This window comes from Heterodontus francisci, chromosome 2 (genome assembly GCF_036365525.1).
Source record: "Heterodontus francisci isolate sHetFra1 chromosome 2, sHetFra1.hap1, whole genome shotgun sequence".
NCBI lineage: Eukaryota > Metazoa > Chordata > Chondrichthyes > Heterodontiformes > Heterodontidae > Heterodontus > Heterodontus francisci.
In genome coordinates this window covers 171,936,670-171,956,342 of record NC_090372.1, presented here as the reverse complement: position 1 = coordinate 171,956,342, position 19,673 = coordinate 171,936,670, and the positions used below count along the sequence as shown (strand labels likewise).

At 41.3% G+C, this 19,673-nt stretch overlaps 1 protein-coding gene across 12 annotated transcripts in view; it reads right to left on the bottom strand.

The window, feature by feature from the left end:
• Positions 1 to 19,673, bottom strand: part of si:ch211-285f17.1 (sickle tail protein) — an 815,052-nt gene that overhangs the window by 61,790 nt on the left and 733,589 nt on the right. For 5 of the 12 annotated variants that reach the window (XM_068013784.1, XM_068013800.1, XM_068013816.1 and 2 more), the window contains 4 exons: positions 18,275 to 18,349; positions 16,397 to 18,136; positions 15,769 to 15,897; positions 14,106 to 15,057 (listed from right to left, as the gene is read on the bottom strand). In XM_068013784.1, coding sequence (XP_067869885.1) covers positions 14,554 to 15,057; positions 15,769 to 15,897; positions 16,397 to 18,136; positions 18,275 to 18,349 — 2,448 coding nt within the window. In that variant the 3' untranslated portion in view covers positions 14,106 to 14,553. Of the gene's footprint in view, positions 1 to 14,105; positions 15,206 to 15,768; positions 15,898 to 16,339; positions 18,137 to 18,274; positions 18,350 to 19,673 lie in introns of those variants that run through there. The other 7 variants (XM_068013793.1, XM_068013791.1, XM_068013809.1 and 4 more) reach the window with 7 other exon arrangements.

The window sequence follows — 19,673 nt, the reverse complement described above, 5'->3', positions numbered from 1 at the left end:
AAAACACAAGTTACAAGAGAAGTTTCTGAGTGAGCAAAACAAGGCGAAAATGCTAGCTGATCAGATAGAGGAGACAAAATTGCGAATGGCAAGAAACAAAGCCTTAGAAAGTGGTGAGACAGCACACCAGGATATGCATATTAAGTCTCGACAGGACAAAGCAAAATACATATGTGTTGCAGCAGAACCACAGGTCCTGATAGAGAAGATTCATGAGGTTTCATCTCAGCCAAGGTCACAAAGGGAGAAAAAGAGAAACAGAGGTCAGATCAGAGAAGTTCCTGACCGTGGATCACTGCATGATTCCATCGCAAACAGGACAAGATCCAACACCAAGTCTCACACACTACTGCCAAGGAGAAGAGCCTGTGTGAAACTGTTCAGCAATCCAAGAGCAGATGCAGTCACGAAGTCAGGGCATATAATTAGACCACCACTACATTATTGAGATTTCTGAGTCTATGAGTCTTATGTTATAGTATTGTACGATGTATATTTGTAATTTACCACTGTTTGCTGACTTGTATATTTTTTTTTCCAAAATATACTTTATTCATAAAAATCTGTAAAAATTACATTGCCAAACAGTTTCCAAACAGCACCAAAAAATACAAACATTGCAAGGGAGATCAGTTTCCTTCAATACTGTCATGAGTTTCTTCCCAACCCTTCCGTTTCACAATTGTCATGTCAATTACAGTTTTACATTTACAGCAATTGAGAATATTAACGATACAGTTCGAGGGGTTTCCCATGGATCCAGCCCCTCAGTCCAGCTTGGTGGGGGAACCTTACACTGTGCTCTTTCCCCATTGAGCCTTTGCTGCGGCTGCCCCAAGCTTTAGTGCGTCCCTCAGCACGTAGTCCTGGACCTTGGAATGTGCCAGTCTGCAACATTCGGTGGTGGACAACTCTTTGCGCTGGAAGACCAGCAAGTTTCGGGCAGACCAAAGGGCGTCTTTCACCGAACTGATAGTCCTCCAGCAGCAGTTGATGTTTGTCTCGGTGTGCGTCCCTGGGAACAGACTTGTATATAGTTATGGTTTATTTGTTTAAGGGGGTAACTTTTATTTCAAAGAAAGGATGATGTTGCAGTACATCGAAGTGTGACACACCTTTAAGAAGGTACGGTTATGCCTTCTGTTATGTATTTGCCGGTTTTATATATCTGATTTATCTCAGAGAAATGCAGAGATGACAGTAGTTCTAAGTCAACAACAGGTTTATTTATAGTACTTTCAAACATTTCAGCACTTACAAGGTTTCTACACATTCTCTCTACCAGAACTCAGGTTTGTTTATACTGGAACTTTCTTGTATGGTTTCAGTTGCTTAACTCTTAAGCTCCACCCACAGGCTTAAGCAATTAAGCACAGTGAACACTGATTAGTGAACAGACTAACACAATCAAACACAGATCAATTAAACCATTGGACACTACATTTCAATTTACATGACGTCTACTCAGTGGGAGTCTGTAGAGAGTAGGCTTCCATACCAGACCTGTGCAAGATTACTCCTAGTTGCACACCTGCAGTATAGTTATAAATAAAGAACCCACATTAAGTGTTAACAAATCCCTTATGCGTGGTTGGTTTTAGTGTATAGTCAACACTAGCACAGAGAAGCAAACACAACACTGATGAGATCCAATGCTCTTGTTCAACATCCCGTATTGACGAGCAGAAATTTCCTCCAAATAAATATTGAGAAGACTGAAGCTATTCTCTTTAGTTCCCGTCACAAATTCCATTCTCTAGCCACTGACTGCATCCCTCTCCCTGGTCAATGTCTGAGGCCTGAACCAGACTATTTGCAATCTCAGTATTCGATTTGATGCTGAGCTCAGTTTCCAAACACAGATCCTCTTTAGCAACAAGACTGCCTCTGTAAACTTGAATTCATCCAAAATGCAGCTAACTGGCATCAAGTCCAGTTCACCCATCGTCCCTGCGCTTGCCGACTTACATTAGCTCCCAATCCAGAAATGTCACGATTTCAGAATTTTCATCCTCATATTCAAATCCTTCCATGATCTCACCCCTCCCGCCAGCCCTACAACTGTCCAAGATCTCTGCACTCTTCCAAATCCTGGCCTCTTGAGAATGACCGATTTAAATGAGTTTCCTACATTGCAGTGACACTTCAAAAGTACTTCATTGACTGTAAAGCACTTTGGGACATCAGTTAGGCATTAAAGGGACATAGAAACATAGAAAATAGGAGCAGGAGTAGGCCATTTGGCCCTTCGAGACTGCTCCGCCATTCATTATGATAATGGCTGATCATCCAACTCAGTAACCTGTTCCCGCTTTCCCCCCATACCTTTTGATCTCTTTAGACCCAAGAGCTATATCTAACTCCTTCTTGAAAACATACAATGTTTTGGCCTCAATTGCTTTCTGTGGTAGCGAATTCCACAGGCTCACCACTCTCTGGTTGTAGAAATTTCTCCTCATCTCACTCCTGAAAGGTTTACCCCGTATCCTTAGACTATGACCCCTGGTTCTGGACTCCCCCACCCTCAGGAACATCCTTCCTGCATCTACCCTGTCAAGTCCTGTTAGAATTTTATAGGTTTCTATGAGATCCCCCCTCACTCTTCTGAACTCGAGCAAATATAATCCTAACTGATTCAATCTCTCCTCATACGTCAGTCCCACCATCCCAGGAATCAGTCTGGTAAACCTTTGCTGCACTCCCTCTATAGCAAGAACATCCTTCCTCAGATAAGGAGACCAAAACTGCACATAATATTCCAGGTGTGGCCTCACCAAGGCCCTGTATAATTGCAGCAAGACATCCTGTACTCAAATCCTCTCGCTATGAAGGCCAAGATACCACTTGCCTTTTTTACCGCCTGTTGCACCTGCATGCTTACCTTTAGCGACTGGTGTACAAGAACACCCAGTTCTCGCTGCATATACCCCTTTCTCAGTTTATAGCCTTTCAGATAATAATCTGCCTTCCTGTTTTTGCTACCAAAGTGGATAACCTCACATTTATCCACATTATACTGTATCTGCGATGCAAGAGCCCACTCGCTCAACTTGTCCAATTCAACCTGAAGCCTCTCTGCATCCTCCTCACAACCCACCCTCCCACCCAGTTTTATGTCATCTGCAAATTTGGAGATATGACATTTAGTTCCCTCATCTAAATCATTAATGTATATTGTGAATAGCTGGGGTCCTCGCACCGATCCCTGCGGTACCCCACTAGTCACTGCCTGCCATTCGGAAAAAGACCCATTTATCCCTACTCTTTGTTTCCTGTCCACCAACCAATTCTCTATCCATCGCAATACACTACCCCCAATCCCATGCACTTTAATTTTACATGCTAATCTCTTATGTGGGACTTTGTCAAAAGCCTTCTGAAAGTCCAAATAAACCACACCCACTGGCTCCCCCTCATTAACTCTACTAGTTACATCCTCAAAGAATTCTAGTAGCTTTGTCAAGCATGATTTCCCTTTCGTAAATCCATGCTGACACTGCCCGATTCTACCACTGTTCTCTCAGTGCTCTGCTATAAAATCTTTGATATTGGACTCTAGAATTCTCCCCACTACCGACGTCAGGCTGACTGGTCTATAATTCCCTGCTTTCTCTCTACCTCTCTTTTTAAATAGTGGGGTTACATTAGCTACCCTCCAATCTGTAGGAACTGTTCCAGAGTCTATAGAATCTTGAAATATGACCACCAATGCATCCACTATTTCTAGGGCCACTTCCTTAAGTACTCTGGGATGCATACCATCAGGCCCTGGGGATTTATCGGCCTTCAATCCCATCAATTTCCCCAACACCATTTCTCTACTAATACTGATTTCTTTCAGTTCCTCTCTCTCATTAAGCCCTGTATTCCCCAACATTTCTGATTTGATATTTGTGTCCTCCTTTGTGAAGGCAGAACCAAAGTATGCATTTAGTTGATCAGCCATTTCTTTATTCCCCAAAATAAATTCCCCTGTTTCTGACTGTAAGGGACCTACATTTGTTTTCACCAATCTTTTTCTCTTCACATACCTATAGAAACTTTTACAGTCAGTTTTTATGTTCCCCACAAGCTTGCTCACGTACTCTATTTTCCCCTTCTTCTTCAATCCCTTGGTCCTCCTTTGCAATTCTAAACTGCTCCCAATCCTCAGATCTGTTGTTTTTCCTGGCAAATTTATATGCCTCTGCCTTGGATCTGATTCGATCTCTAATTTCCCTTGTAAGCCATGGTTTGGCTACCTTTCCCATTTTACTTTTGTGCCAGACAGGGATAAACAATTGTTGCAGTTCATCCATGCGCTCTTTAAATGTCTGCCATTGCCTATCCACCGTCATCCCTTTCTCGCGCCTCACACCTTCGTAGTTTCCTTTACTAAGATTCAGGACCCTTGTCTGAGAATCAACTACATCACTCTCCGTCTTGATGAAGAATTCTATCATATTATGGTCGCTCATCCCCAAGGGGTCTCGCACAACTAGATTGTCAATTATTCCTCCCTCATTACACAATACCCAGTATCGGATGACCTGTTCTCTAGTTGGTTCCTCAACGTATTGGTCCAGAAAACCATCCCGTATACACTCCATGAATTCCTCCTCTACGGTATTGTGACTAATTTGATTTACCCAATCTATATGCAGATCAAAATCACCCATAATTACAGACATTCCTTTATCGCATGCATCTCTAATTTCCTGTTTAATGCCATTCCCAACATCACCACTACAGTTTGGGGGTCTATATACAATCACCACTAATGTTTTTTGCCCCTTAGTGCTTCTCAGCTCTAGCCATACAGATTCCACATCGTCAGAGCTAATATCTTTCCTCACTATTGCGTTAATTTCCTCTTTAACCAGCAACACAACTCCACCGCCTTTTGCTTTTTTTCTGTCCTTCCTAAATACTGAATACCCCTGGATGTTCATTTCCCATCCCTGGTCACCTTGCAGCCATGTCTCCGTAATCCCAACAATATCATACCCGTTTACATCTATTTGTGCGATTAATTCATCCACTTTATTGCGAATGCTCCGCGCATTAAGGCACAAAGCCTTAAGGCTTGTCTTTTTAACATTACTATATCGATGCTAAATGCAAGCCTTTTTAAATCGCTCCACTGTTGACAGCCATGCCTAGGGCTTACATTTCCTCCCTAATTCTTTGCACTTCTCTCATTCTTTGGCCTCCTTGTCTCGAGAGACAATGGGTAAGCGCCTGGAGGTGGTCAGTGGTTTGTGCAGCAGCGCCTAGAGTGACTATAAAGGCCAATTCTAGAGTGACAGACTCTTCCACAGGTGTTGCAGATAAAATTTGTTGTCAGGGCTGTTACACAGTTGGCTCTCTCCTTGCGCTTCTGTCTTTTTTCCTGCCAACTGCTAAGTCTCTTCGACTCGCCACGCTTTAGCCCCGCCTTTATGGTTGCCCGCCAGCTCTGGCGATCACTGGCAACTGACTCCCACGACTTGTGATCAATGTCACAGGACTTCATGTCGCATTTGCAGACGTCTTTAAAGCGGAGCCATGGACGGCCGGTGGGTCTGATACCAGTGACGAGCTCGCTGTACAATGTGTCCTTGGGGATCCTGCCATTATCCATGCGACTCACATGGCCAAGCCATCTCAGGCGCCGCTGGCTTAGTAGGGTGTATATGCTGGGGATGTTGGCCGCCTCGAGGACTTCTGTGTTGGAGATACGGTCCTGCCACCTGATACCAAGGATTCTCCGGAGGCAGCGAAGATGGAATGAATTGAGACGTCGCTCTTGGCTGACGTATGTTGTCCAGGCCTCGCTGCCATAGAGCAAGGTACTGAGGACACAGGCTTGATTCACTTGGACATTTGTGTTCTGTGTCAGTGCGCCATTTTCGCACACTCTCTTGGCCAGCCTGGACATAGCAGAGGAAGCTTTTCCCATGCGCTTGTTTAATTCTACATCGAGGGACAGGTTACTGGTGATAGTTGAGCCTTCTCTCCTTAAAACCTACTTATTTCACCAAGCTTCTGGTCACCTGTCCTAATAGCTCCTAATGTGATTCAGTGTCAGATTTTGATTGATAGTGCTTCTATTCTGCCCCAGTTAAACAAAAAACATTAGTTTACCTGGGTAAGCAAAGGACACCTCTTATCTGTGTAATGGAAATCCCTCATTAAGAATGGTGAGTAGATGGAAGTAGAAAAAGACTTCTTCTTTGACTCCAGGCAAGGAAAAAAAGAGGCCACACGGGTAGTCAGGAAACAAAAGGCTATGGAAACAGGAGACTGCAGAGAAAGGAAGTATTATCCTAGACTGGTGGGAAGAATGCAGATAGGTTTACTAATGATTGTTATATCATTGTGAAGATAAATGCAAATCAATTAAACTTAACTGAATCTGATCATATCCATTGTTATGTATATTCACTGTTCTAGCTGCCACTAGAGATAAATTAGGGTGAATTTCATTAAGCAGGGGAGTGTTGGAAAAGTATTATTTTTCATGGGGAATAGTTGAGGCTGCATCATTGGATAAATATTTGAAGCAGAAGGTGATTCAGGGTTGTCTGAAGAGAGCAGGACAATAGGATGAGGTTTGGATTGTTTTAGCAAAGATCTGGCAGACAAAATGGCCAAATAGCTTCCTTCTGGGCTGTAAATGTCGCTGGTTCTACAGTACCCAGGAATGATAACCACTATGCTGTGTTACCGGATGACTAACCCAGAGGCATGGACGAATGATCCGAAGACATGATTTCAAATCCCACCACAGCAGCTGGGCAATATAAATTCATTTAATCAAATAAATCTGGAATAAAAAGCTACATCAGTAATAGTAACCAAGTAAATATTAGACTATCATAAATCCCCATCTGGGTCACAAATGCCCATTAGGGAAGGAAACATGCATTCCATACCCAGTCTGACCAATATGTGACTCCAGACCTACAACAATAGGATTGACTCTTGGCATCTGAAATGGCCTATCAAGCTTCTATGACAACGCATAAGAATAAAAACACTGGTCAACCACCCAACATTGACATAGGCATCCGATCCAGAAAAGATAATGGCATGCACAGCCCAATTGACTCTGCAAACTTCTCCTCATGAACATCTGAAGACCTGCGCCAAAATTGGGAGAGCTGTCCCACAGATCAATCATACTCACAGAACTATACTTTCCAGCCAACGCCCCAGACTACTCCATTAATGTCCTTGGTAATGGCCAGAATGGAATACAGTCAAGAGGGAGTGGCTCAGTGTCCTGAATTAATTCATTGACTCCATGACGTTTCATGGCATCAGATCAAACATGGGCAAAGAAACCTCCTGCTGATTACCACCTATTGCCTGCTCAGCTGATGAATCAATACACCTTGAATGTACACTGGGTGGGGAACTTCAATGTCCATTACCAAAAGTTGCACCACTACTGCCTGACCTGGCTGAGTCCTGAAGGACATAGCTGCAAAATTGGGCTTGTGACAGGTGGTGAGAACACCAATGAGGGAACAACCTACTTTACCTCGTCTTCACCAATCTGCCGCACAGATGCATTTGTCCATAATATGATTAGGTGGAATGACCACCACACAGTCCTTGTAGAGCCCAAGTCCCGTTTTCACACTGAGGACACCCACCATCGTGTACCACCATGCAAAATGGAATAGCTTCAGAACAGCTCAAAACTGGGTATCCATGAGGTGCTGTGGGCCATCAGTAGCAGAAGAATTGTATCCAGCATTTCCCTTACTCTACCATTACACAGAGCATTCACAGAATTGAGTGCAGCATAAACAGTGCATTAAAGTCAGGAATTTGGTGCAAGTGGGTATTAGCTGCAGAGGGAGAAGGAGGTGCTGCTTTTTATTTTCATCTCAAATACTTGTAGAGAAAGTTTAAGGCAGTACATATTTGCAATTTTTATACACTGCTTGGTGCGAGTTAATGTGTATAAAGTGAAAAACATCTTACAACAAACTAAAAAAGTAGATATAAATAATATAAATGACAATTATGGCAGAGCAGGTTGTGTCTGGACTGCAGTATGTGGGAGTTTGTGGACAGCGAGACTGTCCAGAGTGAACACATCTGTAGTAGGTGCCTCCATCTCGAATCTCTCCAGCTCAAAGTCATTGAGCTGGAGTGTGAGTTGGAGACATTCTGACATATAAGGGAGGGGGAGTAGTTTCTTGACAGTTTGCTCCAGACTTCGGTTACACCTCAGAGAGATGCAGGTTCAGAACTGGGTTGGTGTGACTGATAGCGTACAGAGTAAAAGGAACGCAAGTGAGATAGAGAACAAGGAACCACTGAAACTGATCCTATTCAACAGGTGCAACGTACTTGCTACCTGGGAGCATAAGAATAAAGACGGTCAGAATGCGGACATGACACCTTGGAGTAGGAAGCTGCCCAAAGCAGGGAAAAAGAGGAGGAAAGGATGTCGAATGTCAATATTGAGGGAGACAGACAGCATCTTTTGTAAGCAGGATTGAGAGGCCCAGATGTTTTCTTTTACCCACCCTGGTGCCAGGGGAGGCACATCTTGAACCGGCTTGAAAGGGTATTGGAGAGTGAGGTGGAAGATCCAGTCTTTGTGGCCCATGTTGCAAAGAACAATATACAGAAGAGTAGGCAAGAGGTCCTGTTTGGAGACACCAGCAGCTATGAGCAAAATTAAAGGATAGGAACTCAAGGGAAATTGGGAAGGATTTTCCCGAGGGCTTTGGGACCCCAACACAGGACCAAATGGGGGGCTGAGCCTGCAGCAAGACCGACACGACGATATTCCTGGAGGCAGCCTCCTAACTGGCCACCTCCAAGCTCACTGCCCTTAGGGCGGGCTCCCGCTGCTGACAACCCTCTCAAAAGCCTGGGAGAGCTGCGCACTGGTGAGACAGGGAGGAGACCTTGAGACACCTCAAAATGTAGGTACCCTCAGAAGATTAAAATTAAATATATAAATCAGAGGGGGGAAGCTGGTAGTCCCCTCGGATTGGAGGGAAAACCCCTCCGGATGGCTTGTTGGAGCCACGGGCAGCCTTTTCTCTTTGGGGGCTGGAGCCTCTGACTGATTGCCCCCACGCCTGCTGCAGGGAGGCTGCCTCCATTAAGCTGGCAGTCTCTGCAAATGGCAGGGGAGCAACTCTGCTGCTGACAAAATGCCAGCGAGCCTGTAAAATTGCCCCTAATTGTGGCCTTAATTATTTTATTTAGAGATACAGCACTGAAACAGGCCCTTCGGCCCACCGAGTCTGTGCCGACCATCAACCACCCATTTATACTAATCCTACACTAATCCCATATTCCTACCACATCCCCACCTGTCCCTATATTCTCCTACCACCTACCTATACTAGGGGCAATTTATAATGGCCAATTTACCTATCAACCTGCAAGTCCTTTGGTGGTGGGAGGAAACCGGAGCACCCGGCGAAAACCCACGCAGACACAGGGAGAACTTGCAAACTCCACACAGGCAGTACCCAGAATTGAACCTGGGTCGCTGGAGCTGAGAGGCTGCGGTGCTAACCACTGCGCCGCCCGAATTATGTAAATTGGTTGCCTGCCTCCATGATGCGGACAGCCGATCAGTTTTCCTGCCTGCCCTTGGAAGTTCCCAGCGGCGGGAATGGGTAGGGGAACCGTCTTGACACAGCTGCCCACTATTTTCCCAGTCAGCCACCCCGGAGCTGGGAAAATTTAGTCCATAATCTCTAGATTACCTGAGTCATGTGCAAATTGGCGTAGGGAGGTAAACACGTGGCTGAAGGAGCTGAGTAGGAAAGAAGGGTTCCATTTCATGGGACACTAGCACCAGAACTGGGATGGGAAGGAACTGTACTGTTTAGAGTCGAGCTACACCTGAACCAGGCTGGAACCAGGGTTCTAGTGGAAAGGATAAATAGGGCGATTACAAGCACTTTAAACTAGTGGTGTGGGTGGAGTGGGGGAGAGAGGGAAGGACTCGGGTGTAAAAGGTAGTATAGATAATAGTTTAAAAATAAATAAAAAGGACAGTCAGAAGTTATGCTTTGGGCATTGCAGGTAAAGGGAAACTAAAAGATGTACGATAATTAAACCAGGAGGGGGAAATAAGAAATGTGACAGTAAAACATTAGAGCAAAAGGACAGGTTAGGGTTTATGGCCCAAGTATGCATCCTTCGTAAAAATGCAGGGAGTATAAGGAACAAATTCAATGAATTGCAGGCACAAATTCATCTTGGAAGGTACAACATTTAGGATTCATGGCTGCAAGACAGTCAAGATCAGGAATCAAATATACCAGGTTGTAAGGTCTACAGGAAAGGTGAGAAAATTGTAGAGGGTGAGATGTAGCCTTAGCGATTAAGAATGAGAGATAAGCATATAGTGGAGACTTTATGGGAAATAGAAAGGATTTAAGGACTGTAGTGGGAATTGTGTATAGACCACCTGATCGTAATTGTGAAGTGGTCGCTTATATAAATGCTGAGAGACGACATGCATGTAGTCAAGGCAAAGTTATTTTATTAGGAAATATTAACTTTCATATGGATTGGAATAGGCAGACTAACACATGTTAGAAAGGTAGTGAATTTCTAGACTGTCTCCAGTATAGTTTTCTGGACAGTATGTCATGAAACCAAAAAGTGCACAGGCCATATTAGATTTAGTAATGAGTAATGAGCCAGATTTATTTAACATCCTAATGGTCTGTGAACATTTATCTAATCGCAATCATAAAAAATGGTCAAGTGCAATGTTGCGTTTGAAAGGGAGAAATGTGAAACAGCTATTAAGATTCGAGATTTAGGGAAGGCTGACTTCAATGTGATGAGACAGAGACCATCCACAGTAAACTGGGCAAATCTGTTAATGGGTACAAGGATAGAAGATCAGTGGAAGATGTTCAAATAATAACTTAATGTGATACAGAACCAGCTTATATACCTAAAGAGCAAGAATTCTACTTGCCAAAGAAAGAGCCAAGGACAAATAGCGATAAACGACATAAAATTAAAAGAAAAAGCATACAAAAATGCAACAAAAAAAAAAGCATAGATCCTGGCAAATGGGAAAGATGCAAAGAGCAAAGGGTCTGCAGACAAAACAGATCGTAAGCTACAAAAAGGGAGTATGAAAAGAAACTTGCAAGGCATATCAAAAGCAACACAAAAAAACTTTTATAACTACGTTAGAAAAAGAATAGGGAGGTCAGAAGCAATGTAGGCCCCTTGAAAACTGATCACGATGATGCTGTAAATGATAATAGACATAGATAAGCTATCCCACAACCAAGCCTTTGCAGCCCTGCCACATCCAGTTATGAATGTTGGTGGAAAATTAAACAAGTGACCATATGAAAACACTCCACAAACATCCCCATCCTCAATGATGGGGAGCCCAGCACATCAGCGCAAAAGACAAGGCTGAAACATTTGCATTGATCTTCTGCCAGAACTGCTGAGTGGATGATCCATTTTGGTCTCCTCCGGAGGTCCCCAGCATCATAGATGCCAATCTTCAGCCAATTCAGCTGTTTACAATCTATATTAATGACTTAATGAAGAGACAGAAAGTTTGCTGATGATACAAAGGTAGGTAGAAAGGTAAGCTGTGGGGAAAACACAGAGAGGCTGCAAAGAGAGATAGACAGGTTAAGTGAGTGGGCAACAAGATGGCAAATGGAGTATAATGTAGGGAAGTGTGAAGTTGTTCACTTTGATCATAAGAATAGAAAAGCAGAATATTTTTTTTGAAAAGGTGTGAAACTTCTAAGTGTCGATATTCAAAGAGACTTGGGTTTGCTTGTGCAAGGAATGCAAAAAGTTAACATGCAGGTACAGCAAGCAATTAGGAAGGCAAATGGTATGTTGGCCTTTATTGCAAGGGGATTGGAGTACAGGAATAAGGAAGTTTTGCTACAATTGTGCAGGGTTTTGGTGAGACCACACCGGGAATGCTGTGTGCAGTTTTGGTCTCCACATTTAAGAAAGGATATACTTACATTGGAGGCGGGACAGCAAAGGTTCATTAGATTGGTCGCTGCGATGAGGGGGTTCTCCTATGATGAGAGACTGAGTAAATTGGGGCTGTATTCTCTAGAGTTTAGAAGAATGAGAGTCGATCTCATTGAAACATATAAGATTCTGAAGGGGCCAGATAGGGTAGACACTGAGATTGTTTCCACTGGTCAGGGCATCTAAAACATGGGGGCACAATCTCAGGATAAAGGATTTAGGACTGAGAAGAGGAGAAATTACTTCACTCAAAGGGTTGTGAATCGCTGGAATTCCTGACCCCACAGGGTTGTGGATGCTCAATTATTGAATACAGTTAAGGTTGGGATATACAGATTTTTGGTCTCTCAGGGAATCAAGGGATATCAAGCAGGCAAGAAAGTGGAGATGAAGCTAAGATCAGCCATGATCATACCGAATGGCGGAGCAGGCTCAATGGGCCATATGGTCTACTCCTGCTCCTAGTTCTTGGGTTCTTGGCACAGGTTCACTGGCACACTCAGACATTGTGCAATATAAATATGCCATAAAATATTTAGTTGGTTTATAACAGCTTTTGCTTGAATCAAAATTTGGCATCAGCTGACCGTGTTTAAAGTGACATTGTCACTTTGTCGAGTAACGTACGAGTACTTTCAAAGTTTTTTAAACAAAGGCAGCTTGCAGGTGATATGCTGAAGTTCATCACAGTTGCTGTTGTAAATTTATGACTGTAATTCTTAATTTCCCAATATTCTGAACATATCCTTCCCCAGTTAGCTGATCCAGTAGGATATAAGTAGGGTTTCTGGAACAACTTGCCCCAGTAACACAGCCTGTTTAAATAAAATTCCCAAAGCAGTAGCAACGTTTTTAATAGGGCACAAATAATTGTGAAGTGCTTCTACTTGTTCATCTTTTACCTTCTAACCATACAGGAATTAAGCAGCAGCAACATTTACAGCAGCCTTCAAAAGAAAATATTGCCAAATTTATTACTCAAAGGACAAGAAACAGAACCTCAAGCATGCGGCCCTTTATTTCATTGCTTCTTCACAAGACTAGAGTTTGCAGTTCACCACAATGCTGTATTTTACAATATAATATGTTTTACAAATAACAAAACTCTGTACAAAAATCCTCTGGATGTGCAAACATGCCCCATCTTATAGATCACATATACCCATCTGTTTCTTAAAATATATCTTATAATAAAAAGGCATGCAAATAAACAAACTTTGGTACTAGAGTGAAAACTATAAGCATCCCTGCAGATTTATAAGCAAATATGTGTGCATATACATCTATATGTATAGCTTCATATACACACACAAAACATACAAGTTAGCTAGTTTTACAAGTCTCTCAATGTGGGTTAACAGTCCTTAATAAGCAACTGCAACTAGCAAACTAGCATTCATTTTCATGAAAATAAGCAAAATCAGTTTTTAAAAAAATCAATTGTACAACGAGATTTTAAAGACTATTAAATTGAAGTACAAAAACACAGCTTTGGAGCAATTAGAAAGAATAGTCAGCTATACATAAAAACTCAAACAAAATAAGCAGTTTTTCATCCATCACTCCTAAAAAGCAATACTTGTCTTTATTATTGTGAGAGAATGGCAGTACAACAGATAGCATATCTACAACATTACACCAGTCTTGCACTCATCAAAATCACACATTTAATTTGCATTATCGTGACCCTTTCCATTGTCATGTGAAACATTAAGTATTATTTATAAGCACTCCCAATAGTGGAAACTGCAGACTTAATTGGAATATTGATTATTTCTTGCCTTAATGAAATGTGTAGCTAAGTATGGTTATTAAAAAAATGCAACAGATCATATGTAGGGCAACAGGCAGCTGCCCTTGACCTAGTATTATTAGCTACAGGGAAAATGCACCTGCTAAGTGTTGAGAAACACCCATTAAATAAAGTGTTTATTCCATATACTTAATATAGTGATACATTTTGCAACAAATATGCTGAATAAGTATAATTCAGTGCAAACTGTGTGTGCAGTTACCTTTCTACATTTGACCTGTACTGAATATAATTTAACATCTGTTACAATTCTCCAGGTTCTCTCCTCACCATCACCCCCCACCGACCCCCCCCCCCCCCCCCACCAATATAGTTAATGTTTTGGTATGGAATAATTTATGTTAGTCTTGAGTCAGTATCCCAGTGTTCATTATTCAAACTTTACAATAGTTAAAGCAATATCAACTGTGCAAAGTGAAAAAATACTCTGTGTACAAATGTGCTTGAAATAAAGTTGACAGCAGGTGAATGTCGCTCATTATGTCTTAACGTGTAACCTTTTGTTATACTACCTGATTTTAAGTCAGATTAACTAGAACAATTATTTAAAAGAGAAACACTGCAAGTGTCCTTCACAATTCCTTGTGAGATTTCCAGGGAAATCAGTGTTTGCAGGTTTATAAAGACCTGTTAATTCTGGTTCTGCTGAATGCACACTATGTGAGGAATTTCACAAAATCACAATGAAATTAGTAGCATTCTACTGCCATTTAAAAAAAAATTAAAGACGGGCAGGTTCCAGCGTGCTGCCTCTACGCCGTTTCTTTGACAGTGGCCATGGTGGATTTGCTCTGGTTCACGTTCTGTTGCTTGTAGCTTGCGAAGCTAGCGGTATGGATTGTCCGGATGCTCTTTGCACCTTGAATCAGTGAGGTGGGAGAAACTGGGGAGGGGCAAGAGGATGAGGAAGATGGAGAAGGCCTACCATTTGGAGTGTGTAGTGGAAACGAAGAAGGCTGACCTCTACCTGTTAAGGCAGAGTTCTGAGCATGAAGCTTAAGTGAGCCATTAGAGGTAGAAGGGATATGGGACACAGATGGAAGCTGAGCATTACGACCTGCAGTTGGAGCGAGAACATTAGTAGCAGATAGGGGATATTTACTGGAAATACTGGGATGGTTAGTGTTGTCATTGCTAGGAGCAGGTACAGAGCTACTTTTCCCAGAGCTAGAAGAAAGGGCCGGGATCTTAGAAGCAGGTAAAGTAGGGGAAGTAACCTTACTCTCCCCACCAGCTTTCTTAGCACTTCCATTAGCCTGCAAACAAAGATGGCAGGAGATAAAGTTTGTCAGAAAGCCAGCAACATTTTAGCCATAGGGCCTGCCACAACAGCCCCTGGCAGACAAAAGAATTAACAGTCCAGAACCTTATTATCCTGGTGAGCCTTGCAGGAGTTTAACGGACCTGGTAAATCCCACAACATATAAATGTGGAAAGAAAGAAAATAAAAGAAAAAAGTATGAATATTAAGGATTATTAAACCATGCTTTTCTATTATTAGAATGCAAGCTTGAAAAAAAAACCCAAATTAACCAGTAATTCATATTCTAATCCATTCACTAGACATAAATTTTCACAGTAGTTAGTTCAGGTGTAAGCATTGGTTAAGTCTGGTTACTTCAGCCATTCCAATTATACACTGAAATCCTGATGGAAAATAAATAGGAAACAATACAATAGCAAGTTATTTGTTAAAGGTTTTACTGCACAAGAGGATACAGACATTCATCAACAAGAGGTTACTGATAGAGAAATGGGAAGATACTTAAGAGTATTATAGCAAAGACACAGAACATTTCACACAATTCATCAGCATTTATAAGCTGATACCAGGTCCGGGTTCATAATTTAATTCAATAATTTAAATGAGATATAACATTGAACAGCTTATGTTTTATGAAGAAGCCATTTTAAAATTGACATGTGTTATTCATTACTTTCTGGACAGATTTCTAGAACAAAACTACCTGTCTGAACTGTCGTTGAGGGTCCTGAAGCTTCTGTTTTGACACCTTTTCTGTATTTCCCTGTTGCTGTCTTATTTTTGATCCCACAGAGACTGGCATTCTGCTGGTTGGGGACATCAGATTTGAACTCTGGAAGAAAATTAAACGCATTTAAAGCAAAGCACAGTACATTTTTATTCCTGAGAACATATTTGAATCACAATGAGAATTAGCAGATCTCCAGAAGATCAGAAAACAGACTGGTTATCTTGTATAGCATCTATGTTGATCACCATTATCCTGTTAGGAAAATCCATTTACCTTTACATGCACAGTGAACAGAATTACAGTCCCCATTTCAACCAGATTCAAGCTTGATTAGAGGTGCAGAGGCAGAAAACAAATAGTTATTTTACAAGAAGCTTACATTACCTGTAAGTCAAACACCCAGTTAGATCAAAGCATCATTATACTTCCAATCAACAAAAATCAAATTGCCAACTTGCATCAGCAGTCAGATTAATAAACAATAGGTTTCCCAACACCACTGTCCACCAAACCATTAACCAGTTATGCTTCAGCTGTTAGATACCAGAAAGGGGAGTCACGTCACCCGCATGAAGCAGATAATAAGAATACGATAGGACACCTGCGGTTCACTTGCTTTTGTGGAGATTTTTGGAAGGAGTGGTGGTTTGGTCTTGGTGTTTTGAAGTGCCTTTGCGGTGGAAAGCAGTAGCTGATCAGTAGATTTGGTTTCATCCCATGACACAGCCCCTTGAGATAATTCACAGGTTTGTGAAGGGCAGGTTGTGTATTCCTCCTCCTGTTCTGCTATCTTTGGGCTCATTTCACTGATTGTTGTTTCTAATTGTTTGATGGTTTGCTCAAGACTATCCAAAGTCTTGTAAGTATTTTTCCGAATCTGATCTGTTCTGAATGAATTAGATACCAAATCAGTGGAGCTATGTTGCTTTGATTGCGGGGTTTTGGTAGAGGCTTCATCTTTGCTCTTTGCTTGTACGATCTCAAATCTTTTAGCTTCCTTGTGCTGCTTCACTGTTCCATCAAGTTCTTCTTCATCTTCATAAACCACTACCTGAAGAGTTTTCTTTCCAGTCTTTGTGCCTGTTTTAATAGCTTGGGTCAGAGCTGCAAGTTGTTTTTTGGGGAATTTGAATTTAAACTTCTTCTTGGTGTCTACCTTACTGGCAAACAAACCTTCTGCACAATCCGATTTGGAGCCATCACTTTCTATTATACCAGATTTACTTTCTTTTGGTGCATTAATTTCAGCGGAACCATCATGTCCATGACCACTGGATTTATTCCATACTGAACTAGTTGCTGAATCCAGAGTAAACGAAATTCTGTCTGAATGTGTTTCATCATTAACTGTTGCAGATTCAGTTATTTTTTCTGTATCACTGGAGATTTCAGCAACTTCATTCTCTTCATCTATTTTCTCTTCAGCCATCATCTTTTCTAAATCTTCATCACATTCCTCAAATACTGTTGACAATCTTTTGTAAGCTGATCGGATATCCATTGGTTCATCAAAGATAATAATTACTGGTTTTTTATCTGTGAAAAGCATTGAATCTTCGTTCCCAACCTCCTGATAAACACTCTGACTTGCTGTCACTGCTTGACTTGCATCCACATTCACAGTCTGGATATCTTCTCCTTTCTTGCTCACTATATCATAGACCTCTCCACTGGACAGAGCCTGGACCTCAGTGTTTGTAATCATAAATGCTATATTGTCATTTGATGGGGACTCTTCTCCAGAGGAACTTGAAGAATCAACATCATCCAAATATCTGATAGTAACTTTGGGGGGGGCCTTCGGCCTCAATACTACCCGTTGGCTATAGTTTTCCTTCTGTTTACTTGAGTCTGGTGATGTCATTCCCCATTCCTGATGATCAGATTTATTCGAAACTGAATCATGCTGCTCCAGAATTGAAGCGTATTGTTGTACCACAGGTATTGTCATACTTGTTTTCATAATCGTGGAGCCAACGCTCTGCCCAATAACCTCCTCAGGTGTGGAAATATTTACACATACTGAGTTGTCCATTCCACATGCTAAGTCAAAATTTTTCAGCCCATTTTCTGTTTCAACTTCTACAAATAATTCATTTTTTATTGCAGACATAAATTCTCTTTGTGGAGTGGCATCTTTCTTTTTTTGAACAGACTGAAGGACAACATGCATTTTATCTGGCACAGATTTCTCTTCATCTTCTAGGCATTTCCATGTATCCTTTGGGTATAGCAAAGGCACAGAAGTGTCATTCTGTGGCTGAAACTCAATTTGAGAATGACCCGATTGAACATTATGGAATATGAACACATTGGAAGCCATCGGTGAATCAGATGAAAGCTGTAAAAAAGAAAAGAAAATCTACAAATACAAGAACATTGTGGGTTTTCTTTGAATCAAAATATCTATTAGTACAACAGATGTTAGTAATTTATAACAAAAAAATGCTCTAAAATGTCACCATTTTAAGTTACTTACCGCTGTAGAATCCTGTACAGCCTTGTCTTCATTCTCTGTGCATATGGTTTGTTCTCCAAAAATGCCTGATCTCTGCTAGGATAGTTCATTATAACAAGTTATTGCACAACAAATGCTCTGTAGACCAGATGTGAACTGTACTTAAGCAGAGCAGCTTACCCATAATGTATTTAAGATCTGCAACACCAATTGGACAGTTACCCACTTATAACACACCTGCTGTGCTTTACTGTTACAAACTTATTACATTACATAACTAAAAATATCCCAAGTCAGCCAACAAAAATATTTGCATGTAGCTTTACTCTTATAGACACGTCAGATTAAGCATTCTCGAAATAAAACTGACCATGCAAAATAGGTGTGTTATAACTGAAAACTCCCAAATTATCTCAAGATTGAAAAGCAGCAATTACAGATTGGGCAAGTCTTTAATTAGTCACCTCAAGCCAAAATCTAAACAGCCCTTAGCATCAGATCTGAACCCTGCAGAAGAAATACTGGCAGCACTAAAGCCTATCACCAATAGTCAAAGCTCCAAAACCAGAAGAACAGCAGTAACGCCTAGGTGCTCAACAGCCAAGGCCAAGGAAGCTAATACAACTTTTTAAAAAATAAATTGAATTTTGTAGCAGGAATATCTTAGTAGGAATTTGCATCACGCCAAGCACAGCAAACCAAGAATCTGATTCAAGTTTGAAATTGTAAGACATCTGTGATATCAGTTTTTTTTTCAATAAAATTTTCATGCTCCTAGTTCACAAATCTTTTCCTGTTTATTGTTGGTTAATTATCTTTTTCAGCATCTACTTTACCCACCAGCAGAAATCCAGACAGAAATCAGTATAGGTAATAGCAGGATAATGAAACACAGCTAATACACTTATTCTTCAATCTGTGTTTGAATACCATGGGATTTTCTGTGACAAGTCAAGAAAAGTCCAGCTTTTAGGTACAGAAGACCCTTTGCATTTTCTGTAGGGACAATGTTCCTCTTAACAGCAATAATCTATGCATCAGACCAAGGTCTCCACAGCAGCATTTTTTAAAAAAATATAGATAGTATCGAAAAGTTAAAATAGAGCCTCAATTTCCATTCTAGCAATCTACATGAAAGTTGTTCAAAATTGAAAACACAGATGTTTAAAAACAGATTACAAACATAAAACTCTGCACCGCAAATCAAACACACAGCACGGCAAACTCCCATTATATGAACTGAGAAAACACAAAGTTGGGGCTTCCTTTCAAAATAAAAATAGGCTTCAAAAATTAGGTACAATAGTCATTTTGTAATACGACTTGAATGCATGCTGTACAATGCAGCAGTATCAAGTATGTTCAGATAATAGATGTTGCACTGAAATAGTAGCCATGATTATTGCTGTTTTCTCACATT